The sequence below is a fragment of the Lampetra planeri genome, chromosome 2 (genome assembly GCF_965212315.1).
Source record: "Lampetra planeri chromosome 2, kcLamPlan1.2.h2, whole genome shotgun sequence".
In the NCBI taxonomy this organism is placed as follows: domain Eukaryota; kingdom Metazoa; phylum Chordata; class Hyperoartia; order Petromyzontiformes; family Petromyzontidae; genus Lampetra; species Lampetra planeri.
The window spans coordinates 20648081-20675066 of NC_136108.1; the positions used below are offsets into that span (position 1 = coordinate 20648081).

Consider the following 26986-nt stretch of genomic DNA (forward strand, 5'->3'; position numbering starts at 1 on the left):
AAACAGTCTGTTAATGCTACACGGGGGATCTTTTTCTTTGTGCAGGCAAACTGTGGAAGCAGAGTCTGAAGCTGGCATACACACTGCTGAACAAGCTGGGGACCAAGCAAGAGCCTCTCCTTCGGCCCGGCAACAGGGTGAGTATGCTGCTGCTGCTGCCTCCTCCGTGTGAAAGGGTCTGTGCCTTTGCTGATGAGATCACTTTCGTGCATTAGTTACACACTGTGCAAAAATCGTTCTTCATGTCAGGGGATAGCTTCTGCTGCTACGTCAAGCACAAGTCCGTCTCATATTGGAATTCTGCATTCATATTTGCGATTGGGTTGCTGCAATCGTATATCTGTCCACCCGATGATTCCACGCTCGTTAATCCACAGCCACCACTCTCACCGTCATCAATCTGCTACCCACTTCTTTTTGGTCTCCCATTACTTTCATGGCCATTGCTCTCATGAACTCCATTCCATCATCCCTTCTCTGATTTGCTGTCCCCACTCTTGGCCAATTGCTGCCATCCGCACTACACGAAGCTATCTCGCCTGCAGTGCAGAATTTTGTATTTCATCGATTTGTTTTCCTTGCACAGCTTAGCTTTGAAATGTCTTTCCTTCATCTTTACAACTTTCATATAGCCTGACCTAATATGCAGAAAAATATCACCTTTCACTTGGGGGTCTTTCATCTCTACTTCCGCATCTTCGATTAGCACGATTGGCTACGTACGGTGCGAAAGAAGTTCAACATACATATATGAGAGAAAAAAAAAATCATTTTCCAGGCAGAGTCTGGACGAATGTAGCATTGTCAGGATACAGTCTGGTTCCACGTTAAATCAACGGCATCTCTAGCAGTAACAATTAAACAGTGACCTTGCAAGGCGTGGGGAGCTTTCTCCGCAGTCGTCATCATTCGCGATAGGCAGCTGAAGAGAAGAGAGAGAGCAGAATACAAAAACATGAGAATCTATTAAATAATCTAACTGGGAGATATATGGTTTCTGTGTGCCTAGGGTTACCATAAAAGAGAAAAAAAAAGTCACGGATAACAAGCGCCACATCTGAATACTTTGCAATAAAATCCACTTTGTGGGGGCGGCGTGTGGGTCATATGACCCAGCGGTGGCCCCCATCTACTCGCCCACACGGACACTGCGCGATGTGATTCCGGCCGACGTTCTGTCATGCTCAATATTAAAACTCTTATGTTTTTTTTTATCGTCTGCCACGTGAAGAGAGGCCTTGCGGGCATCGTGCGGATGCTGACGGAGAGCGCCGTTGTGTTCTCGTTCAGGTTGCGCTGGTCTACCCCAACAGCGATCCGGCCGCCTTTGTCGTTGCCTTCTACGGCTGCTTGATAGGAGGCCTCATCCCCGTGCCCATCGAGGTGCCTTTGACGAGCAAGGTATGTGTGTGTACGTATGTATGTTGAACTTCTTTTGCACCGTATGTAGCCGACCATTGCAAATCATGGATTCCCGTGCTCATCAGAGGTGCGGGGGAAGAACAACAAACTGAAGAAAAAGCAGTACGGTGCGTTCATGGTTACCTAGCGCATCTGCAGTCAGAGCCACATTCCCTTGGACGTGACCTAGAAACTTGAGTTGCTTGGAAATGTGACAGCAGATAATACAAAGCATTGCTTAAAGTCTTTTCATACTCAATGACGACCGCCTTTCTCTAATTTCACTGAGAAACGTTAATCACAAAGTAGCAGCCGTCAGACACAGAGGCCCATTATTCATGCACTGCATTCCACCAGGCAGGAACTTTGACATCTGTATATTTTTGCCCAGTCGTGTTGTAAATGCCCTACCATGGCCGTTATCCAGTAAGTATAAGACAGACAAAGCTATTTACAAGACTCTGGGACTGTTCACAGCTTTTATGCTGCACGTGTTTGCATTGTAGTTCGTAATTTTGGGGGGAAAACAGTTTTTGTATATTTTTGGATTGCATTTTTTGCGTATGGCCAGTAAAGTTTTGGTAAGAAATTCATATTTTGCTACAAAGCAAGTTTTGTTAAGCATACCATTTTATTGAACTGTTGTCTTGAGTAGATATGGAACTATATTATCTATTTTTAAGTTACCCTACCCTCAATCGTGTCAGATCTTGCAAGCTCAACAGGATTTGAACTCGGTTCATAATTGGTTAGAAGACTGCGTAGGAATTCCAGATATTTAAGGCTTTGGCTGTGAGGTCGCGAGGAGACAATGGATTCATAAATATATCCGTGTGGAACTCTGAGTATTGCCCCCTTGTATGTGTGGGTTTTCTCCCGGTTACTTCCATATCCTTTCACAATGGAATTGGCCGAATGCCTGAATGCAGGACCCTCCTGAAAAACGATTCTTAATGCTACAACTAGGCTTCAGTGAGGCCTTCCTGGATTAAACAAAGTGCACTATTCTTAAAGTATGAATTGATTCCTGATAAACCGTTACTAAAAGCGGTTTTGCCAGGCCTGGAAACTTGATTCCACAATTTAACCACTGCCATTGGGGAGAGCGTATTACTTAATAATCTCTATTATTATATTTTCAAACACTTGACTGGCAGCCAGATAGAATTAGCAGCGAATTAATTTGGTAAGCTGCTCAAGCGTGTGACCTCATCCGAGTGCCCTGCCAAGCGTTGAACTGCCCTGTGGCGCGCGCGTGTGTGTGTGTGTGTGCAGGACGCAGGCAGCCAGCAGATCGGCTTCCTGCTGGGCAGCTGTGGAATCTCCGTGGCGTTGACGAGCGACGTGTGCCTCAAGGGGCTGCCGAAGGCCCCCACGGGGGAGACCATCACGTTTAAAGGCGAGTCTCGTAGCCCTGTTGCAACGGCAAGTGTGGTCTGTCGAACCAGGTAGATAACTCAAAGGGACCAGGGTAAAAGAGTCTCATTTGCGTGAGCGCGACTTGGGTCACCGAAATGACAACGGCAAAACAAGTAAAGTTGAGCACAGCGATGAAGCGAATAGAAATCGGAGCAAAAAACTGACTGTCACGTGAGATGTTGAAAAATATTGCAGACACGTACGTCAATGTAAAATGATAAATTAAATTCCGCGCCAGCGCAATTTGGCTCGGCAGTTTGTAGTATCATGGAATTTACACCACTTGGGATAGGACTGCGAATGGAGATAACACCACCATCACGATGTACATTTGAGGACAGGAGGATTTCCACTTTATGACTGAAACAGTATCCAGGTATAACATTGTGTAACTGCTAATACATTAGAAGAGTACCAGTTTGGTGGCTTGCAACGCATTGTGGGATATATTTCCCCCCCCCACCCCAACATCCCATGGAAACTTACATCTCGTTCTGCTTCGGCACCTTGTTTGCGACGTGAGTGCGGTTGTGAAAGACGGTCAACCTCACTCTCAGTCGAGTGAAGCCACCGAAGGTTCGTGTTGGTTGATGTCTCTGGTTTCGGCGCTTCCGTGTGGTCCACAGGCTGGCCCCGTCTCACGTGGTTTGTGACCGACTCTAAGAACCTCTCCAAGCCTCCCAAAGACTGGCCCGCCAATCCCCGCGAGAGCAACAGTGATGCGGCGTACATCGAGGTGATTCTTCTGCGGTTCGGTTTTCATTCGCGGTTCACTGTTTAATTTGTGCCTGTGAACCCTTCTAATGGAGTGCATGGAGTAAATGGCATATACTTCTGCTGTATACTTTAAACACCCTCACTACATAATGTGTTGTCTCTGTTCAGTAACATTGCTACTCCTGACATGATTATTTGACTTGACAACCTGAATATGAAATTGTAGTTTTTGCTCTGCATCTACATCAGCCATACGGATGAAGAAGAAGTAACATTGCCTATATTTGCCTTGTAGGAATGCAAAGTTGAAGATGTTGGAAATGTACATTTTCAGATGATCTTTGTTTCCTGTTAATCGTGGACAATCGTAGATTTTGTGGGACACGTCATGCCCATCGACACAATGGCTGTCGTTAAATCCAAACACGAGAGGCTGCAGTGCCTCGATGTGTCCCGCGAAACGTTCCGGCTCAAAGCTGCCCAGTTTGCCACTCTCTCATCAATGTGCCACGCTGAGTACAGTGCCTTGTTCTTCATAGACAAGCGTTCTGTTCCCACAGTGACCTTAATGTCTCCCCTTATTCACTTTAGTCTGCTGAAGGACCTTACCCGCACAGAGAGAATCGTCGGGATGTAAATGGTCCCTTTGTTGCTAATTATAATTTCTATGCCAAGCCACTTAAATGTGGTGACCTGCAGTAATCTCACACTGTCATGTTCAAGATGTCTTTGCTGCTTTTGTCTTTTGCCTGAGAAACTTTGGTAGTTGGTTTCTCAATTGAAGTTTATCTTATTTTGTCAAAAATATTGCCAACTTAATGATTTTTGCCCCAATCGTTTTTTTAACAATCCAGAAATTAAGCATCACACAGTCATGGCTGTGAAGAGACTGGTGTGATTTTTCCTACATTGTTTGGATTAAGGCTTCATCTTGCTGGGATACAGCACACAGAGTGCCATATAATACTCTATTTGGGTGCAATTAACGGAGCTTAGTACCAATTAAGCCATGAGATGTGACTCGTGTAGCTCTGCTGCTGCAGTTTGGCCATTCTTGCAGCTTTGGGTTATTTATCCAGTTCGACGAAGCGTGTACAGCGTAAGCCCTCCGCGTCGATGCGTGGCTGCCGGTGTGCAGTGAGGTCGCTCATCTCGCCCACCCTTGTCTCATCGCAAAACCGGGTGGTAATCTGGATAGTTGTTAAAAAAGTATTTTTTTAAGATTAATCATTTCATGAGGATGAACAATTCTAGATGCTTTGAGCATTATACAGGGCTTATTAGCACATCTTATTCCATACATAGCAGTATAGCTTTCAGAGGCTTAGTCATCGAGTGAGCAGGTTGGTGCAGCTGCACAATGGCCCACGGCCTAGTGAGGCCCAGGTGTGTCTGAGCTATGAAGAGGGGTGAGATTGACCAGACTAGGTCCGATTTCATTGTGTGTCCAAGGGCCCAATGGCAACGGCGTGGCGCAACTGATTGCTGTGCTCGGCGTGCCTGCGCGGTGTAGCAGTTATCGCTGTGCTGCGCTACGAATCCGGCGACCCAAGTTCGATTCCAGCTCACGGCCAACACCAGTGACGATTATCTGAACGAGTCCTGGGCCTCCCCTAGGTCGACTCAGCCTCAAATGAGTACCTGGTGCAGTGTGTATACATCACCACGCGGGAGATGAAGGGCGTGGTGTTGGTCACCCCACCCCTCTCGTGTGCCGAGCCGTGCTTCATAGGTGCTCCCTAACAGCACTTTGCCCCAACAGTCTGTTAAGGCTATACGGGGGGGGGGATCTTTGTCTATCCGTGCAGTACAAGACGAGCCGTGAGGGCACGGTGGTGGGCGTTGCCGTGTCACGCGCCTCCATGCTCACGCACTGCCAGACGCTCACACAAGTGTGCGGGTACACGGAGGGTGAGCATCGCAAGCACCCCCCAGTCCCCCCCACCCTCCCATCCCCTCAACCCCCCCCCGTCCCCCCCCCCGTACTCTCCCCAGTCCCCTCCCCCACTCGCCCCCCCCACAGATCGAAGCCAATGGCCTCGATTATCTGGACTCTGCACCTTTGTTTTGCTGTTCACTTTGTTGTAGGGCTTCAATCGCGCGTATATGTGCGCAGCACATTCAACTCTCACATGGTATCAAATCAATCAAACTTTGTTTCTATAGCACTAGTCGTGCAAAAAAATGCAGTACATAATGTTATACAGTCACAAACAATGAAAGTGAAATTGTAGGCAAAATAAAGTCACGTAACAAATTTCTAGGCATAATAACAAATAACACGTTAAGAGAATCTTATTTAAAAGAACATTTTTAAAAGTAAGTTTTTAGATTTATTTTTAAAGTGCTTAATGCATTAACCACACAACATGCTTCGATAATAATGTATGCATTGTCCTTGAAACAGTTTGGCCTGTACCAGGTCCAAGGACAATGCATACATTATCAAAGCATTTTTTTGTTTGCATGGTTTACCACAAGCATGTTTTGTTTGTTGCAGACTTGATCCCTTGTGATGGGTGTCGATTTTGTGATTGAACATCCTGACACCTGTATTCTTGCCGGATAGGCTAAAGCGTATTCTTTTTTTCACCACCTTTATACTGGCAAAAATTGTCCCATAGAAACAGTCAACTCTCTTTATCTGTACAAGCTCTGGGCCAATATTGATAGTGTGTGCACTGAACGACAAAGATGCAACCAAAATACAAATATCTTTTATATTTTAGACACATATCGAGGTTGTCCGTCCTTTGTTGTTCGGCAAAACTTTAAAGCTAAGCTTGTTGTGGAGGTTGCATTTTTGAATGTTGCTTATAGAACAAACTATACACTATTACATTGATCCTTGTCATGTAAGTTGTGTTTAAACATATTTTAAATGTGGAATGCTGCATTATTATTGTTTCACGATTTTTCCTGACCTGGTGCAGGTGACATCCTCATTAACGTCGTGGATTTCAAAAGGGACGTAGGACTATGGCATGGAGTCCTAACCGTGAGTAAATTAGTTACTCATCATTTACACCTCTGTGAATCTACGACTGGATGAAGGCCTCCCCACACCTTGTCAGTTGTTGTTTGACCATACTTCCCTATGCTGGTTCATGCGGGCTGGTGAAGGCTGGTGGTTCTATAAGACCGACCCAGATATAACATACCCCTAATGTTAGTCGTAACCATGAATCAAACTCAGGTTGTTTGGTTCATTGCGCTGTGCGCGAACCGCTGCTCTACCACACCACCTATACAGCTGGGGTGAAGTGATGTGTGGGAGAATGGGTACAACACAAAGTGGTATTCATTTTTTATCAACCCCCCAAAGGAATTTGCAATTACAACCTTCCGAATGTGATTTCAAATTCCTCTACGGTCGATTAAACGGACATCACTTTGTAAGGAGTCAACAGTGGTTGTCGTACGGATAAACGCTCCCTTGCCACAGAAATTGGCGTTTTCCACCACTGGCTCCGTACTGAAAACAACAGTTGATTGCCATCCGACAGTCCTACAAACTGGCAAACTCCATGGGTACTTGGCTTGTGTGTAGTTAACATACAGGTATGATGTTCACACGTTATGAGATTCACACCCCTGACGTCTGCGGCCACAAACGCCCCCCGCACACTTTGATGTGGTGTTCTGGTTTTACGACCGCGTGTCGGAGATTTTTCACAAGCTAAATTTAGTTCCAAAAGAAGCTGCCATAACATTATGAAACACTTCGAAGAGCTGTTCAGCACAACCATCACAGACCTATGCAGCTACATCCCACACACATGCCACATTGTGCCAACCCCAACCCCGTTGTGTTTTGATGCCCTCTTAGCACTCGGCATCCAAACGTCACATTCTAAATCAGGGTTCCCCATGGCACTAAATTCCAGAGGTTGGTTTGGCACTTTGGCACAGACTTTGCACCCAATGCATTGTACTAAGTTCTGTACATAAATGTTGCACGTGTAAAAGTAAAATTGTGTATATATATAGATACGTTATTTAATATACTATATTATCAATGAACTACATTTTTATTTATTTAATGTATTTTCACAGATGTTAGCTTATTATTTCTGGCTAAATGTTCTGTCAACTCAAGCCAAGATTGGAACTACTCAGTCTAATGTTAATCTTTAAAAAAATCAAAGGGTTGTTCCCATAGCACATTTAAATCTATATCTTTGTTGGATAGCCCTGCAATGATGTCACTTTTCATCTTTACAGATTGCCAGCCCCGTACTGGGGCAGGAGCTTTTCTTTCCAGATGAATTATTTAGGGTAATATTCCAATTTGCCAAATTTTGGCCCTTGATGTTCTCTGTGTGTTGAGAGCTTGCCTTGGGTGTACATTTGACTGCCACTAATGAAGTCAGAGAGAAGTTTCCCCCCCCCCCCCCTTGTGGGTGAGTGCGATCGGCGGAGGTGGTAGGGGAGGGTGGGCCAAAACTCGTGCATGCATCGTGTGTGTGTGTGTGCAGAGCGTGATGAACATGGTGCACGTGGTGTGCGTGCCGTACGCCCTCATGAAGGCGAATCCTCTCTCCTGGATCCAGAAGGTGTGCCAGTTTAAAGGTACGGATTTCGGTGCACACCTTTCCGTCGCTACCACTCCCATCGTGGCACACTCACCATGAAACACTGTGATCATATTAGTAGTAATAATAATTAGATGAGTTGTTTTATGTGAAGTCCACTCCGCTTAAAAATCTATAACAGCGCTTTACTCACAATCGTAAGATCATTAGAGGGCGTTTTCTAATTAATGGCAATTTCAAACAATTAGCATCTTTGTCAAAAATACCTTTGACACCATTTGGTAAATTTACAAATCTACTGTTATCATTTTTCTGGATGTTATTTTGTGCAGATGGACACAAAGTAAATTAACAACAGGGCACGATAAAAAGTTACTTCTTTCGCATCGTAATGTCAATTTTATTGAATCAACTTGGCTCAAACTGTGTGTTGCTGCAATCATTCTTCATTAAATGTTACTGGTTTTTTAGGTTTTGTAATCAAGTGATCTATCAAAAAGACTCTTACAATCGCCGTCTGTCTTCTGACATGATGCTTTCATTTACATTCCAGTATCCCATGTGGATTGTATTGATTTATCATCCCACGAGTGTTTGTGTGGTGACATGGGCTCTCCACTAACTGCCGCTCTAGGGACATTTTCAGCCAAATTTTTCTGCAGCCTTTGAGCAGCGATTCACCGCATCTGTCAAGCTACGCCCGAAGGCCTCGCACAACAGCTGACTAGCGCTCCCGTTCATGCCCGTACGCTCACTTGCTGTTTGCAGCGCAGTGGCTGGCAGCCGCCATTCTCCGCCGTGGGCCTCTGTGCCTGCAGGTGACCGCTGTGGAAAGGGAGCGCAACTGCGCCAGCGAAAGGGGTGGATGCAGGGCACCATCATTCACTTTGCAGACAAATTTGCCTGTCAGTGCATACGATGCATTGTTGCTTGGCATTCGCCGGTTCACGCTGTACTCTTTTAAATATGGATTGTTTTTTTTGCTGCGAAGGGGAAAAAAATGCTTACTTTTATATGAATATTACAACATTTTCTTGTTTTTACTTCTTGTGGAAGGAGGAGGGGGTTAATATTGTTTGGCTTGAGGGTAAAAGGCACATTTCTGTGAAGCAACCGATTATTTAACTTTTAGTGTGATAATGGCAATCCTCACATGCATTACGTAAGAAATATGTTGCTTACAGCGGATGCCGCTATTTAAACACGGTGTTGTGTAAACCACTGCTATCAAAACTATTTAGTCTTGCATTTTCAATGGTGAACGGAAATCATTTGTTTGTTTTTGGGTTAGTCTACGTAACAGTTTATCATATCAAATGCGTGTCATTACTACAGTATCTCAAATTGTGTGCATTTTGTAAAAAAAAAACCCCTTCAAATGTATATTCACTTACCGCAATTGCACGCCCAATGGAGTAATCATAATATTTTTTTAACTCGGTATCTTATAACGCAGTTCGCACAAGGCCTCAAAGGGCTTTACATGAAGCCTAAGTTATGGAGAAAGCCTATTGTAAAAACAGGTGAGTTTTAAGACACGATTAAAAAAGTGTAACATACTCAGATTCTCTCATGCACCAAGGCGGAAGGGAAATCCACAATCGCGGAGCCTGGCTGCAAAAAGCTCCGTGTCTCCCACAGAACAAAGTGTGGCCTTTGTTGAATCATAACGAGCAGTAGAACAGAATCAACAGATTTGAGATTCTTAGCGGCACATAAAACCTAAGCAGTGCGGCCTCTGTGATGCGGCGTCTCATCTGTGCATTGCCGTTTGTTGCTGTGCTGTGCTTCGGCCGTGCTGCGCCCTCCCCACAGCCGGCGTGGCCACCGTCAAGTCGCGGGACATGCACTGGGCCATGATGTCGCACCGCGAGCACCGCGAGGTCAACCTGAGCTCCCTGCGCATGCTCGTTGTGTCCGACGGGGCCAACCCCTGTGAGTGTTTCCGGCAGATGTCGTGGCAGCCTGACCATTTCGCGTGCACCCCCCCACCTCAATCCACCCACCCACCAGCCCAGCACTGCGCCAACAGCAATGCAGTAAAACCTCCTGATGCCTGCCGACAGAGTTGTCAGAGAGAGCTTTTTTTGTTGTTGTTATTATCGTGGGAGTGTCCGGCATACTGCAATCAGTTTGATCAAGCCAAACACCTTGTGACCGACGCAGCATGGAGTGGCCTTTGTCCAGCAGTGGATTGACAAAGGTTTGTAAGTTATTAGCCTCACAGATGCCGTCACACTCTTTTCATTTTCAGTGCAGTGCTTGGTGTTGCTCCTGATGGCCGTGCAACAAAGGAAATATTTCTGATCTGAGTTAAAAACAAAAGGAATTCGTTTTTTTATTATTTGACAATTGTATAGAAAATGGAAAGTAGCATTCTTGCACAGTCATGCAATTGTGTGTGAATTGTGGATTAAAAACTGGCTGCACCGCGATGCTGGGACACATTTTAGGTGCGATCGCTTCACTTTGCATCACGTGATTTGCAGACAAATGGGGTTGCAAAAACGTAGTGTGAGCACAGGCTGCCAATACACCCCACGGGTTGCACAGACATCAACCGGCTTGGCACTCTGTGGCATGAGCATATTGAAGCAGGGTGCACAACCCAGTGCGGCCTGGTGTGCTTGTTTGTATTGTGAATAACGTCAAACGCCTTCCACCCAAAGCAGTCTGCCCTCTCGAAACAGGCAACTGCAATATTATCAATGTTTTTATTTTCGTGTAAGACATTCCATCGAGGAGAAACTGTTGTATTTTGCCCAAACCTAGCACATGAGCAGCTATCCTTCTAAAAATGATTGTCCTTTGAAGGGTACAGTTGAAGATTAATATTTTTAAATATGTTTTTAACGCTGGTGCTTAAGCTCATTTTACACTGCACGAGTAACGATCTTCTAGTGTTTTCTTAAACGAGCGAAATTTTCATGTCGTAGGAATTGGGACCAGTTTCCCTGACACTTTGCTGGATTGCAGCACCATACTATGCCTCTCTCCAGCGGGCGTTCTCTGAATTCTAAGTAGCTATTGTGTGAGAATTAAAATCTGTGACCGCCCGAGGACAGTCTGTAAATGGGGTGGTCTGATTACAGACACGAGCGAGTGCTTTGCTTTGTCTCTATGAACGTGATTAGTTCACCGAGCATCAGAGTCAAGTTCCATTTCCTCTGTGATTTGCCGTTTTTTGAGATGTGCTGGAAATACTGCACATATTATCTTGGTTCTGTTGCGTGCTCTTGTCAATATATTATGTTAAATCATTTTACGTGCTTTTGCATTTTTGCCCTGCAAATTACATTATTTGTTATTGTGTTAATGAATAGCCAATGCATGAAGAAAAAATGTAAGAATACATTTAATACTAATACGTTTAATAGTAAGTATAGGTGTGAGTAATGAGGGGATCTAAGCTTTGCTTTCATGCCATGCCAACCTTACCTAATACATCTGACAATTACAAATGGGGCCTTTATCTTTTAAACAATTTAGCAGATCTTTTGCAGTGATATGACAATGGCTTAGTGAGATTAATAGAAGTAACTGTAGTTTCCCTGTTTCATTTACATATTTTGATACGTGACTAATTGTTGGGCTTTAATCATTAAACATTCCCATTGTTATTGTAAAAGCATTTTATGTGTTCTAAGATTCAACAGTGTATTATGTATGTTGAACTTCTTTCGCACCGTACATAGCAAACCATGCTAATCAGAGGTGCTGAGAAAGGACAACAAACTAAGCTCACAAAAAAACGATTCGAAAGAAATACGTTTTCAATTTAGAGCAGTGGGTTTAACTATGGAATGACTGGTCCCTGCCATGAGAATGTGACATTTCTACGACCGGCTCATGGCTGGCGGTAGCCATGAGTACCATCCCATGTTTATTTGAGGAGTGAGACATTTAAACTTTGAAGACCCGGGGACTGTGATTCCTCCTGATAATGCTGCTGAACACAAAACCCACACATGAGGTCACCAGGCTGCGTGGTGGGAGAGTGGAAGAGCGGCCTCTTGTTTTGCAAATGTTGGCCATCTGGAGGAGCTTCAGAGCATCGCCACTTTTGATTGATTGTCTCGTGTGCATGATGGGGCGCAGATGAGTTAATATTTTTCTTGTTGTTGCTGAAATTGTCACTGCTGATGACCTGGTGCTGCAGATGGCCTTGATCTCCCAGGCCATACTTTAAAATCCAAAATGCAATAATCCTTCGTGAAATTCATGTAAGCTGGAATATTCATAATCAGCCTTGAATTTTTTTTTCAATCAAATCCATTAATTTTTGCGTTACAATTCCAAGGCTGGTTAGAAGGGTATACGAATTTGCTGCTTGGTGGCGGGGGTGGGGGGTTCCCGAATGCTGCGAGCGGGTCGATGTGTTTTGTTACTGGCGGCGAGTGCCATGAGCCAGCTGGGCCCACGCACCTCAAAGGCCCTGCCATGCTTAATCCTGTGGGACCACGCTCCTCCTCAGTCAAATGTGCTTGACTCTTCGCTGTGCTGAGACTGCCGATCGCGGGCTTGCAGCTGTTTGGGGAATCGACATGCACGCTTGCTCCGCTCCTAACTAACCAATGGGGTTGATCCACGGAGGCCGACAAGGGATGGCTCCTCTTAACCCCGGAGAGGATTTGAGTTTTTTACAAACAGAGCGAGCAAGCATCCGTCATGCCCCGCGTGCCCCGTAGCTTAAACCGCTGCAGCGGTTTGTGATGAGAATGTGTTTTCGCTTTGGCAACAGCACGCGATCTTCTTTATTGTTTTGCAGGGTCTGTCTCATCCTGCGATGCCTTCTTGAACACCTTCCAAAGCAGAGGACTGAAGCCAGATGCTATCTGTCCCTGTGCCAGCTCTCCAGAGGGCCTCACTGTGGCTATTCGCAGGTAAACACACGCGTTACTGTTTTCTCAAGTTCCACCTGCGCTTTTCACACGAAGTAAACTTGCGTATCCGAGCATGAAATAAAATCTTATTTTGGCTTGATTTGAATTTGTTTTGAATATACAGTATTACGTGTGTAAATTATACACACTTTTAGTAAACCGGTCATTGACATCATGTTGACTTGTGATTTAAGAAAGCTAACCATGGAGGTTTTTTGGGTTAGATCACGTAAAGATAAATATGTCGTTAAACATGCCACCACCCGACGGCCAATTAGTAAGGTTTCTCACGTAAACAAAACATGCCAATTAGTTACAAAACATGCCAATGTGTTGTTGTGTTTGCATGACAAACCTTACTAATTGGCTGGGTCTGGCGGTAGTGGGTTTAACAACACATATATATTTACTTAATCTAACCCAATAAACCTCTATAATGGATAATATTGGTCTCGAAAGCCTGCATTGTTCAACTAAGAAAGTTACGTCAGCTTTGGCAGGGCATGTTACTGGAAAGGCTGATGGCCAGTGAATCAGAGTGGCAGCCCAAGAAGCGAACACGCCAAAGACGATGTCAACCGCGGAGATCGAGCGATGAAAATTGCTTTATGCGCGGAAGCTTTTTGTTTTATACCGTCGACTTTGCCACCCACTGGACGATGTTGGTATTCGTCAACATCAGCAACGTTCCACAGAGCCCATCCAGAAGACCCACCCACTACCCCCCCCCCCATCAGACCTCGTTGGATTTTGGTTTTGTAAGACCCTGAAAGGTAGCAACGACTTTGGGAGGCCGATTCCCGTGATTGGTGTCGGTGGATACATCATAGCTGATAATAATGCTAATAGGTTAAGATCAGCAGGCAGAGTGACCCCCGAGGCTTTGGCGTTGCTCATCGTCGTCATTGTCGTGCGTGTGGTTGTGCAGGCCGGGTGCAGAGGGCAGCCGGCCCACGGGGCGAGGCGTCCTCTCCATGCACGGCCTGAGCTTCGGCGTGATCCGGGCCGACTCGGAGGAGAAGCTCTCCGTGCTCACGGTGCAAGACTCCGGCAACGTCATGCCGGGCGGTGAGTGGATGCCTCCATCTCTGTGTCAGAATCTTTGTTTATACTGGAGGAATCTGATGATCTATGAAGCTCTTATTCGCCAATGTCCCATAGCTGTCATGGAATTGCACTTGCTTGTCCCTTAGATGTGATGATGAAAATAAAAAATATAAAAAATCAAATATCATGGGACCTCCTTTGCAAGTACCAAAATATAATAATTGTTTTTTCCCCTTTTTTCTGGCAAACAAAACAGGTGTTAAGATGTGTAAACAGCAAACTGAAACCTTTTGCAACGAATCATGTCTGCATTAATCACAATGCTTGTGGTCAGAATGCAAACAAAAAACATACTCTGATCCTGTTGGATTAAGAACCAATTCACTTTGATGAATATAGAGTAAAGTAAAACCTTGGATTGCGAGTAACTTGGTCTGCGAGTGTTTTGCAAGATGAGCAAAAAATGTAAATAAATATGAATTTGATAAACGAGCGAGGTCTTGCAATACGAGTAGTACGTGTATACGCTTTGTCTGCCGAGCGTCACGTGATCACAACTGAAAACGAGTGCTTTGATATACGAGTGCTTTGGATTACAAACACATTTCCGGAACGAATTATGCTCGCAATCCAAGGTTTTACTGTATATTGAATTGTGTTCTGTTAAAAACGTTGCGCTACTTGTGTGACCAAATTGAGTGGTCGTGCAGTGTATCAATTACACGTTAAAGTTAAATGTGTAGTGAATATACAGAATGTAGTGTGTTCCTCACACAGCTATATTTTCACGCTCCCTGAATGCAAGTTAACAATTGAAGGCTGTGTGTCTGTGGTGGTGAGATGTTACCTACCTTATTTGGTATTTAGGAGGTCGTGGGTTCGATCTCGACCATGTTCGCCCTGTGGTCGCGTGGGTCTTTCCCTCCACATTTAGAAACATGCTTTTTGAGTATTTCGCTGCTATAAATGCCAACATAAGCCACTTCTTTGGGCTATCGTTTGTGGCCAGGTCGCTCAGTGGGCCTTACCTAGTAAAATAAAAAAATAGCTCACTTTGAAGGTTCTCCATGCCCAAATGCCAACATGCTGTGGCGTGCTCTCCTGGCGGCGACAGCGTTGATGTGCGTCGTCAAGCCGGATGGGCCTCCCCAGCTTTGCCGGACGGACGAGATCGGAGAGATCTGCGTGAGCTCCCGATCCACAGCCTCCACGTACTACGGCCTGCCCGGCATCACCAAGAGCATCTTTGAGGTCGGTCTGTCCCTGCCGCCCCCCGCTATCCCTGACGCGGCAGTCTCACTCTCCGCGGCTCCCCGGGGACGCGAGAGCGGGGATGGGATGTGGGGGCGAGGTGATGCTACCCGCCTCGTGCCTGCAAAGTCATGTCAGCCATGGAGAGGATGGTGAAGGCTTGTGATTGCACTTGTGTGTTCATCACACGTGTGGTGTCTTCTTTTTGCTGGCAAAACACACGAGTGCTTGACTTGAAGCACTATGCAACATTACAAACAAACAGCTCTTGTAGGTTTGGACCTTTGCAGCATGTCCTGTGAGCTTTCTGTCCTACACGAGTCTGATGCTATGTTGATGAAAAATTCTGCTTGATTGCTATGGTCAAGTGTGTATCATTGTAGCACGCTAATGATGTCACCTGCAGTCACTCACATGCGGTTCAATACAGCAGCACCGCGGTGATGTCAATCAAAAAAAGTGCTTCAACAGCAACAGGTCCCGCGTTTGTTGAAAATATCTAGATATATTATTGTCCGTGGTAGCTCGTTTACCATGTCATGATCAATTATATACGTGCATACATTTTATACTGACATGTTAACTGTTACATTATTTAATCAAATCTTGCACAAAAGATCTCATAATTAACAGGCAAAGATCCCCCCCCCTGTATAGCCCGAATAGACTTTTGGGGCTAGCGAGCACCTATGAAGGCTGATATGGCACACGAGTGGGTGGCTGAGCAGCACCATGCCAGGCCGCCTTTGTTTCCCTCGTGGCGATGTTTACACACGGCACCAGGTACTTACTTAAGGCTAAGTCGACCGAAGGGAAGCCCATGAGCAGTTCAGTTGCTGGTGTTGGCTGTGAGCGGGCATCGAACTCAGGTCACTCGGTTCCTAGCGCACTACCACTCTTATTTATATAAAAATACACACAATCACCTTTATTTGTATACTGTGTTCGAACAATGGAGCCAGTTTCTATTGCCGCCATCACCACTCCCACACGTGTTTTGTACAGAAACGAATTACAGCAGTGATTTGCTTTTCTAGCTTCAATACGAGCTGGTCGGGAAATCTGAGTCCTGCCGTGTGTGTCTGTGTGTTGTGCTGGTCTGTGCGTGCAGGTGTTTCCTATCAGTGCCACGGGGTCTCCCGTCAGCCAGTATCCCTTCATCAGAACTGGACTGCTTGGCTTCCTCGGGCCTGTACGTCTCAATTTGCCAATTGTCTGTAATAATGACGCATATACGGTGTTACAGCAGTGCGCGTGTCAGGCAGTTGCCTTCCGTCAGGGGAGCGGGTGTCGAGTCGGCGTGCTCAATTCAGAGCCATTGTGCCACCTCTGGGTAATTCTTTTGGAGAATTTCCATCGCATTTCCTCGAATGTAAAGTAGGTTTTTAAGTCAACAAATAAAATGTTTTAATTACATGTTGGTATCCTTGTCCCCCTCGTTAAGAGTTTATGAAATAGTTATAAATATGCAACAATTTGGGTTATAGTGTCTAAATTGAACTGCATCCCAAGACGCTAAAGTGTAAACAGATTATTCTTCTTATTCTTGGTTCTTTCAGTAAAGTCACATAGAAGGGAAATAATAAAATAATAAAAATAGAACAATTACATTCTCACGACGTTTCGATTGCAACACAAGCAATCATCATCAGGTGTGAAAACCACAGCAAGATAATTTTTAAAAAGTGGCATTTTTTTTAAACGTTAGCACCGCCACTTTTTTAAAATTTTCTTGCTGTTGTTTTCACATCTGATGATGATTGCTTGTGTTGCAATCGAAACGTCGTGATAATTTTATTGTAAAATTTGTGTTATTTTATTATTTCCCTTCTACGTGACTTTACCGAAAGAATCAAGAATATAATATGAATCCCTGCAGTCACGAAAGCTTTAAATCAAAAGATTATTATTCTGTTTTCCCAGGGTGCCCATTGCACAATATCTAATGTGTCTTTATAAACCTCGTAAAATAACAGACATTTTTTTACTACTTTTACTGTTTTATAAACCTTGACGATTGTTCTAGGATATTGATGCTGCATACTAATGGTAATTCCGATTGCCTTCATTACACATTGGGAGCAATGTTAAAGTTAAACGATGATGACGATGGCGGTGCCACGCCTGCGTGTGCTTCCAGAACGGGCTGATGTTTTCCGTGGGCAAGACGGACGGCCTCATGATGGTCGCAGGCCGGAGGCACAGCGCCGACGACGTCATCGCCACTGCATTGGCTGTGGAGCCCGTCAAGCTGGTGTACCGTGGACGGTGAGCTCACTCGCACGCTCACTCACTCACTTGCTCACTCGCACGCTCACTCGCTCGCTCACTTGCATGCTCGCTCACTCGCACGCTCGCTCGCACGCTCACCCGCTCACACGCTCGCTCATTCACACGCTCACCCGCTCACTCGCACGCTCGCTTACTCATATGCTCACTCGCTCGCTCACTCACACGCTCACCCGCTCACTCGCTTACTCATATGCTCACTCACATGCTTACTTGCTCACTCACACGCCCGCTCACTCGTACACTCACTCGCACGCTCGCTCACTCGTACACTCACCCGCACGCTCGTTCACTCATTCTCACTCAATTGTTCGCACACTCACACGCTCGCTCACTCGTACACTCACTCGCACGCTCGCTCACTCGTACACTCACCCGCACGCTCATTCACTCATTCTCACTCAATTGTTCGCACACTCCCACGCTCGCTCACTCGTACACTCACACGCTTGCTCACTCCTGCTCGCGAACTCGTTCGCTCACTCACATGCTCACTCGCTCACTCACTCCCTCGCTGGCTAACTGCTTGGTTCACTCCCTCGCTGACTCACTCACATGCTCACACGCTCACTCACTCCCTCACTCTCGCACATTCTCACTCCTATGCTCGCACGCACGCGCTCGCGTACTCGTACACTGAGATGCCAAACAGCAGACCCAGGCTCGACAAATCACACCACACTTGCTAACGCCATCACTGACTGTGTGGCACACAGAATAAAACATTTGCAACCAACATGTATCTTATGTTACCAAATGCATAGTTAAAATAAGTACATAAATACATGAATATGCAATGAAATAAAACCCATTGATAGATGTATTTTTTTTATCAACATATAGTCGAGTGAGGAGGCTGCATTTTATTTGCGAATGCGCTTTGTGTGACGACCACATTGATTTATTTACCTTTTTCTAATTAATTACGCTAAACATTTAGTGAGTCTAATGGTATTGAAAATTAAAACACTGAGTTGTTTAATTGCTTGCTTGTTAAGTGACATAAGTGTAAGTGAATGTATCATTCAGGTTAAAACAAGACCTATAATGGCCCATCAAAGTCAATAGTCCTCTATGCAACCGTTAATCATTGGCGATTGCTGTGGTGTTTAGTCGTTAATAATGGCTTTTAATGGGACGCTGGCCACCATTGGTCTCCTGTTGTCAGGCCAGTTGTTTGTGCCTGACCATCACTCAGCCGGTTTATGGCCAAGCGCTGTGTGACCTGAAATCCAATTCTGTAGAAATGTGTAGAAGCCACTGTTTTACGCAATTGTCTTTCTTTACACGCGTCCAAAAAAAAAACGAGTCTTGTAACTTTGCTCAAACACCAAAGAGTATCTCCCTTGTCGAACTGGCGTGAGGCCAGTGTTCGTTTCTCTGCATCCATGCATCCTTCCACCAGCCACCCAGTTCATCTTAACGATTAGAAATTCCCCGTTAAGGTCACCCAACGTGACGGGTACTGCAAGATCTTACCATGTCCGTCCAGTGCTCGCCGAGTTGCATTGGCTTCCGGTTGCCGAACGAATACGTTATAAGGTCGCACTCATTACATGCAACGTGCTTGCCACAAATGAATTACAATACCTTGCTGATCTCGTCAAGGAGCATAAACCATCACGCGAACTCCAGTCATCCTCGCAGTCGCTTTTGGCAAGCCATCGAATAAGATGGTCACTCTTGATTTGAAGCTTTAGTGACTGCAGGAATCCATGCTCTTTGATTTTGTAGGTAAAGTCACGTAGGTAGAAAAATAATATATCACGACGTTTCGATCGCCACACAAGCAATCACACAAGCAATCGTCTGAAGACGATTGCGTGTGTGGCGATCGAAACGTCGTGATCTATTATTTTTCTACCTACGTGACTTTACCGAAAGAACCAAAGAGTAAAGATGGTCACTGCACCGCTTGCTTTCAGATGCACTTCTGCGGCCATCTGGAATGCATGTTGATTCTAAATGTGGAGATAAAAATGGAAGGACCCAGAGAAAAATCCATACAACCACAGAGAGAACCTGCAAACTCCAAATATACACGGCTCGGGGTCGAGATCGAACCCACGACCTCCTGTATACTAGGCGAGGTAGTTAACATCTCGCCACTGTGGCGCCCCACTAGCACCAGGAGATGCAATATCCAGCAGCTTTTCACGGCCACGTTTTTACAAGCTGGACTGATTGAATGTTGGTAGTGATGCTTCGTGTGCGCTTTAATTATCCACGAATCACTGAATTCGCACTCTCATTGTGTAATGTGCATTTACAGCACCAACGCTTAAAGATTTTTTTTTGCATAACCGTTGGGTGCAGGGCTTTCTAACACTTTGCTTTGTGTGAAAATTATTACTGGGGCTAATCCTTTCGTCGGAGCACTGAGGCAGCACGGCTGAGATCCTCCCTTTTAATCTGGGTGGCCATCCATGGGTAAACCAGGTTCACATGTGCAGAAGGTTTGATGATTGGTCTCGGTCCACTCACTCATGACTGCACACAAACTCACGTGCAAGTTGAGCTTCACACTTTTTTGGCTGTTACAGGGCTCGTGGACACATCGTGAGAATTTTATTGTTTTGTATTTTTATTATTATTTTATTTCCCTTCTACGTGACTTTACCGAAAGAACCAAGAGTATGAATCCCTGCAGTCACGAAAGCTTTAAATCAAAGGTTTGTGTCGTGGGCTTATGACATTACTGGCCAGCCCTTGGTGCCGCTACTACTCGCCGTGTGCTCTTCTCCATCAATGGGTGCGCTGTAGTGATTCGGCACCTTTATGCTGCACAGTATAGTGCAGTGCACTCTGTGACGTGGTAATTTATTTATCGCGTTGTGATGTTTTAGTTTGTTTATCTTCATGCCGTTGTAGAATTGTGTTATTGTGCGCAACTGTTTATTGTATCCGAGTGCATTGTTAAATCCCTGCGCGCTCCATTGTGTGCCGCATTGTTTGCATATCACGTGTTGATTTGACGTTGCTGCGCTGGTGTATATTCCAAACCGTCCGATGAAATGTAAAAAAATATATTGTGTTTTTTTTTGTATCACGTATTTTTACATTGCTGTAGGCTGTGTTTTATAGCCGTGTTGCGTTGTGGTGTGTGGCTGCGTGCTGTGCCACACTGCAACCCGAGTGTCGTTTCGCGTGTGTGTTGGTGCTCCCAGGATCGCCGTGTTTTCGGTGAACGTGCTGAGAGATGACCGCATTGTCGTCGTGGCCGAGCAAAGACCCGAGGCTTCCGAGGACGACTGCTTCCAGTGGATGAGTCGGGTGTTGCAGGTGAACTCTCTCACTGTTACATCACCACCATTGTCCCTCTGAGTATAATCCATGCACCACCCCTTATACCACACCCCACTTGTTGGTGTCTTCCCAGATCTCTAACCTCGATGTTTACCCAAAACCCAATTATCTGATTATGATCCCAGTACTAAAGCAAAGCAAATTTTGAACTCTTATTCCAAATAAAACCTTCACCAAAACTAACCTGAAAGCAAATCAATTATCAAGCAAAACCCTCATGTAAACTCATTTACTTTTATTTGGCAATGGATATTTGTTGTGATGACACATTGCAATAACATAATGTATTAGGAAACTCATTAAATCTTCGTAGAATTACCTATAAGTGTAACTCAAGAATTCTGTTTTGGAGGGATTCAACAGGCAGGTAAAATTATAAAATACACATGCGCAAGCAAATGAGAGGAGGCAGGATAATATGCAGGTCAAAGGTTCGATCCCGACACCTGCTGTGAATTTGGAGATTACATGATCTCTCTCCCCGTGGTCACGTGGATTTTTCTCTGGGTCGACCGGGTTTTTCCTCCACTGGTTCTGTAAATTGCCACACGATAAGCCACTTGGTTGAGCTATCATTTGTGGCCAGGTCGCTTGTGAAAGAAAAAGCTACATAGCTCAGTGGGCCTTTCCTAGCATAGAGCTGAACATAATTTCTCATTTGGCTCTGTGATTAACCATACAGAGAGCCTTTGCTTGTACCCTTTTCACAAATAAACCCCTGTGACAGTCGACACGTTGCTACGCATTCTCCGTGCGCACGCAACCCCCCCCCTCCCCGTCCATTCATCGAGCTCCACGCCTTTACTGTGTGCCGCGCGCTGCTGCAGGCGATAGACAGCATCCACCAGGTGGGCGTGTACTGCCTAGCGCTGGTGCCAGCCAACACCCTGCCCAAGTGTCCGCTGGGAGGGGTCCACATCTCGGAGAGCCGCCAGCGCTTCCTGGAGGGCACCCTGCACCCCTGCAACATCCTCATGTGTCCCCACACCTGCGTCACCAACCTGCCCAAGCCACGGCAAAAGCAGCCAGGTGTGGACCCGACCCCCTTGTCTTGTACACCACCGCAGCTGAGATTAACACCAGCTGGGTGGCACCTGTAGGGTGCCTGACCATAGTCCAAAGGTTGCGAGTTTAGATTACCTTTTTTAGAGGTCGGTTAAATCCATTTTTCTGTCCTAGGGCCAATAAAATGAGTACCACGTTTGCAAGAAGTTACCAGTAGCTGTTCCGTGAATGGAATGGTGGGATTTCCACCATTGGTTAAGTAACGTGAACATTAATGAGCAGTACTCAGTGTGTAAAAGTGACCTCACCATTTACAAGCTGCGTGAGGACAGATTGCTCGGCTTAATCAATCTTGAGACCATAGCAGAGACTAATATTTTATTTCCCAGCTTTAAAGGCATTCACTTTATTTTGATAAATGATAAATAAATTTAAAAACGGGGAATAAACAATAACGAATAAAAGAATCCCACAAGGCTCTGTCCCTATCATCAAGAGTAACACACAAGAATACAAGATGCCATCGCTTCCCCTGACACCTTGTGGCACGGCTGAGTACCGTCACCTCAAGGAGATCCCCTCCTGCTGCGTGTCACGCCGCTCCCTCGTTGCGTCGCCGCGCCCAATTGCGTTGCCGTTCTCATGTCGTGCCCTCTGCTGCTGCTGCCGCTGCTGCCGCTGCTGCCGCTGCTGCCGCTGCTGCTGCCGCTGCCGGCCCCACTCCCGTCACACAGAGGTGGGCCCCGCCTCGATGATGGTGGGCAGCCTGGTGGCCGGCAAGCGCATCGCGCAGGCCTGTGGGAGAGAACTCAACCACTCGGACGAGCATGACCACACCAAGAAGGTGACCCCTACAGCCACCACCCCACCCAGCTCGCCCACCTCGCCCACCTCACCCACCTCACCCACCTCACTCGCTGTGTCACAGCTCGGTTTTGCCACCTGCCTCAGTTTATCCAGGCTCATCCTATTTTGAGGAGGTAGCTTTGCTGAACAACCCACAAAGTCTTCTAGGGACATTAGAAAATCTCCTGTTATTTTGCCGGTTGCGTGATAATACACCTCAAGACAATGCATTCACGTTTAGTTTTCCGTTTTTCTGGTGTTGTGAGATTCTTCTTCTTCCCGTGTTATGAACGTCTCACAGTTGCATCAATCAGCCTGGAAACTAAACAAGGGTGTGACCAAAATAATAATTCAGCCAGACATTTTCCCATAATGCCTGAAGCCAATTGGCCCACTTAATACAGACTATTACACTGTATATACAATACAAAAGCTTGCATACTTTATCAACTGTGCTGATATGACTAGCGGTACGACGCTTGCCATGAACATTCGAAAACACTCTGTGAATACTCAGAGGTGCACATTTTATGACGTTAAATAAACACAAACAGAAATTGCAAAACATCTATTACATTTTTTGCCCTTCATTCTCTATCTGCACGTCATTGGCAGCATGGCATATTTCGCTACGTTTCTTCATGTATATGTGTCATTGCATTACTGCTGTCACCTAAAGAAATATAATGTATTTTATGCAGTTTCAGTGTTCCATCTAACAAACACATTGCATATTTTGCTGATACTGGTGTTACTGTATTGTGGAGAGCGGTAGTGGAGTGGTTAGCACGCTACGCTACAAACCCAGCACCGCAAGTTCCATTCCTGCTCACAGCCAACACCAGTGACGATTATCTGAACAAGGAAGACAAAGGCGGCCAGGCGTGGTGTTGGCCACCCACCCCCTCGTGTGCCGTGCCGGCCTTCATAGGTGCTCGCTAACAGAACTTGCCCCCACAGTCTGTTAAGGCTTTACGGGGGATATTTGTCTTTACTGTTGAGACAAAACTAATGGAATCTGCTGTCTGTGGCTTGGTCTTTGTTGATACAGTTCAACTTCCTGACAGAGGTTCTGCAGGACAGATCTGTGACGACACCCGACCACAATCTCTTCACGCTGATCAATGCAAAGGTGACACGACCCCTTTGCCTGACCGCCGCGTTGCTGGTGAAAGCATAAACTCACCATTCAGCCCGTTCTGTTCAACCGTGCGAGAACTGGGTGATGAGTCCCATTGTGTCCGTTAGCTAAAAATATACAGGCTGGCCCAATAAGTCAGGGCAAATAGGGGTTATTGTTTTAGAACCACAGGGTCTATGTTATGAAATGTTCAAGCTTCGATTAATATTCATGCACGCATGAATGATTTTTTTACATTAATTTAGGACTTTTTTTTAAGATTACATATTCATCAATTATGTTTTGTTGTCTCAATTCATTCGGGGTTCTTGGTCAAGATTTGTAAACGCCGAATTTGAGGTGACCCCACACGAAGAATAACAAAAAACATTAAAATTAATTAAATAACCCTACCTGATTTTTTTCGGCCTGAGTTCTGGGCCACCATGTACAATGTAATGGCTTTTGGCTAATCATCCCAATGTCTGCAGGCTTTTTCCAAAGAGAGTATTTGTAGCTAGTGTGGTAAATAAATAATACTATTATAAGAAAAAGCTGCTTAACCAATAAAATATTCAGGGCACCAAAAGTTGCACGAAATTTAGTGGAGGAATTGTTTACAATTTGACAATGGCACAAATAATTACTGTTTCAAATCTTGTGTAAGAGGTTTTATTGATATCCCCGATGCATGTGCAATTGATAGACTCACCCCTGCCATAGAAATGTGGAATTTCCACCACTGGCTGAGGGCTGTATAAGAGGAGATGATCACCGTTTCAATGTTCATTTGAGCAGGAAATCACTTTGACTCGAGTGATGAGAAGAGAGATGATCCATTTTGATAATTATCCCCAGGGGCGCTTGTAATTAATGAATACCCGCCTCTCGTTTTGGTTGGCTTGATATCAAACGCACGAATCACTTGGCTATTCGTCTACATTGAGCACCGCTTATTTAGCATTTGCCGCATTCTGCATTCATCGCTCGCCTGCCACGTATTCGTTTCGTAAGTCCCACGTTGCATCGCTCGCTTAAAAACTGCTCGTCGTAACGTGTCGAGCGTGTGCCCCTCCGTGGCTCGGGTGCTTTACAGGGCCTGGTGATGGCGACGGCCACATGCCTGCAACTGCACAGGCGTGCCGAGCGGGTGTCCACGCTGCTCACGGAGAAGGGGCGGCTCAACTCGGGCGACCACGTCGCACTGGTGTACCCCCCAGGTGCTGTGCCAACTCATGCGGTTGAGGGAGTTGTTTGTTTTCCAGCCCATAGGCCGGTGCGATCAACTCCCAACGGAGGAAGATGAAGATCCACGTTGGCCTTGTAGACCGAAGAGCAGCTGCTGTTAGTGAAACAGCACATGGCAAGGGTGGCATTGAAACTATTTGCTATTAACTAACAATTAAAATGTATTTTTCCAGGGAAGACCCCACTTAGCAATATAGCTATTTTTCAGAAGCGACCTGGCCACAAAGGATAGCTCAAAGAAGTGGCTTATCATGTGGAAATCTATAGCAGCCAAATACTCTGAAAGCATGTTTCTAAATGTGGAGGGGAAAACCAGAGGACCCGGCTAAAAATCCACGCGACCACGGGGAGAGAGAGACATGGAAACTCCAGTTATACAGGCGTCAGTGTCGGGATCTATCCCACGACCTCCTGTATACCAGGCGAGGTAGTTAACATCTCGGCACCGTGACGCCCGTGTGAGGCGGCGGTTGGTGCGGCACCTCGCACGTGAGACATTGATCGCCCACGTTGACACCCCCCAGAACTTGCGTTTACTATTACACATGCATTTACAAACCATTTAATCCACTCAGTCATTTACATTGACCCTACACTCCTATCCAATTACCTCTCGGCTCATTGTTGTTGGCAGTTCCGCATTGCATCTTTGTACGCAAGAATGTTGTACTGTATTCGGTTTTGTAGTAGTCGTCGCTCTGTCTGATGGGTGCTGCTGTGCGCGGCGGCTGTGCAGGCATCGACTTGATCGCGGCATTCTACGGCTGCCTGTACACGGGCTGCGTCCCGGTCACCGTGCGGCCTCCCCACCCGCAGAACCTGGCCAGCACTCTCCCCACCGTGCGCATGATCGTCGAGGTGCGTCACCCGCTGCGAGCACGGCGACTCGCCCACTCGCATCGCGGTCGAAAAGCAGCCCCATCCTGAATCCCGCAATTTCCGTGCAGTGTGTTTTGTTCTTAAGTAAGTTAAACATTTATTTCTATTTTATCAGGTAAGGCCCACTGAATTATGTAGCTCAACGAAGTGGTTTATCACGTGGAAATGTATAGCAGCCAAAAGAAGAGCACGTTGTTAGTAATCGAAGCCAGGCCCTACTTACTATAAGGCGCAAGTGTTACCACTGCACCACCCTGCTGCCAAATTAGATTAACGGAGCGTCTACTTGCAGCTGCATCTCTAGTCCTGCGTTTAGTTGGGACCCGCCAAATATTTTTTTTCCTATTGACAGTTTATTTTAATATGTTGTAATGCCACCGATATGAAAATGCTAAGATAATAATGATATGAGCAATCGGAAACCTACACTATCACAGGTTTGGTTTGTTCCAAATGACCGGTTCACATGAGATTTTAAGAATCCTTTGACACAGTGATGGTGATGATTCATGACTGTGTTCATGCACATGCGGCCTGATACACAGGATGCAAACTCTCCGCGTGACCCATGTCTAAGATGATAGGGTCAATGTTTGGGTGCAATTACATCCCTCTTGTGAAAGGGCAGTTTGCATTATAAGGGATGTTATTCCTAATTAGTTTTTATTTATTGAGGTTTCACATGAATTTGTATTTCACCGCAACGAATGGCCTTGCCTGTGTGTGTGCATTTGTGTGCGTGTTTGCGGCACAGGTTAGCAAGTCTGTGTGTGTGCTCACGACCCAAGCGGTCACAAAACTGCTCAAGTCAAAGGAGGCAGCTGCTGCAGACATCAAATCCTGGCCTCCAATTCTCGATACCGGTAAGCTCTCTACTGTCTTCTGGTAGGATCTTCGCCGGTGGTTTTATCAGAGCATTTGACAGCAATGGTAATATTTTAGGGAGTGACTGATGACATTTGATTCATTTATTAAAACATGAAATTGCTGTATAATTGATTGCAAGCGCACTTGTCAACAGCCCGCCATCTGCCCGCTGT

General features: G+C 45.7%; 1 protein-coding gene across 7 annotated transcripts in view; it reads left to right on the forward strand.

Moving 5' to 3' along the window:
- Positions 1-26986, forward strand: part of LOC144729604 (disco-interacting protein 2 homolog C-like) — a 135202-nt gene that overhangs the window by 88403 nt on the left and 19813 nt on the right. For all 7 annotated transcript variants that reach the window (XM_078609978.1, XM_078609996.1, XM_078609989.1 and 4 more), the window contains 20 exons: positions 46-137; positions 1291-1401; positions 2677-2800; positions 3447-3556; positions 5346-5448; positions 6471-6535; positions 8016-8109; positions 9888-10007; positions 12841-12955; positions 13884-14023; positions 15117-15253; positions 16365-16445; positions 17394-17521; positions 20710-20824; positions 21676-21877; positions 22588-22697; positions 23751-23831; positions 24916-25039; positions 25804-25925; positions 26701-26809. In XM_078609978.1, coding sequence (XP_078466104.1) covers positions 46-137; positions 1291-1401; positions 2677-2800; positions 3447-3556; positions 5346-5448; positions 6471-6535; positions 8016-8109; positions 9888-10007; positions 12841-12955; positions 13884-14023; positions 15117-15253; positions 16365-16445; positions 17394-17521; positions 20710-20824; positions 21676-21877; positions 22588-22697; positions 23751-23831; positions 24916-25039; positions 25804-25925; positions 26701-26809 — 2283 coding nt within the window. The remainder of the gene's footprint in view (positions 1-45; positions 138-1290; positions 1402-2676; positions 2801-3446; positions 3557-5345; positions 5449-6470; positions 6536-8015; positions 8110-9887; positions 10008-12840; positions 12956-13883; positions 14024-15116; positions 15254-16364; positions 16446-17393; positions 17522-20709; positions 20825-21675; positions 21878-22587; positions 22698-23750; positions 23832-24915; positions 25040-25803; positions 25926-26700; positions 26810-26986) is intronic.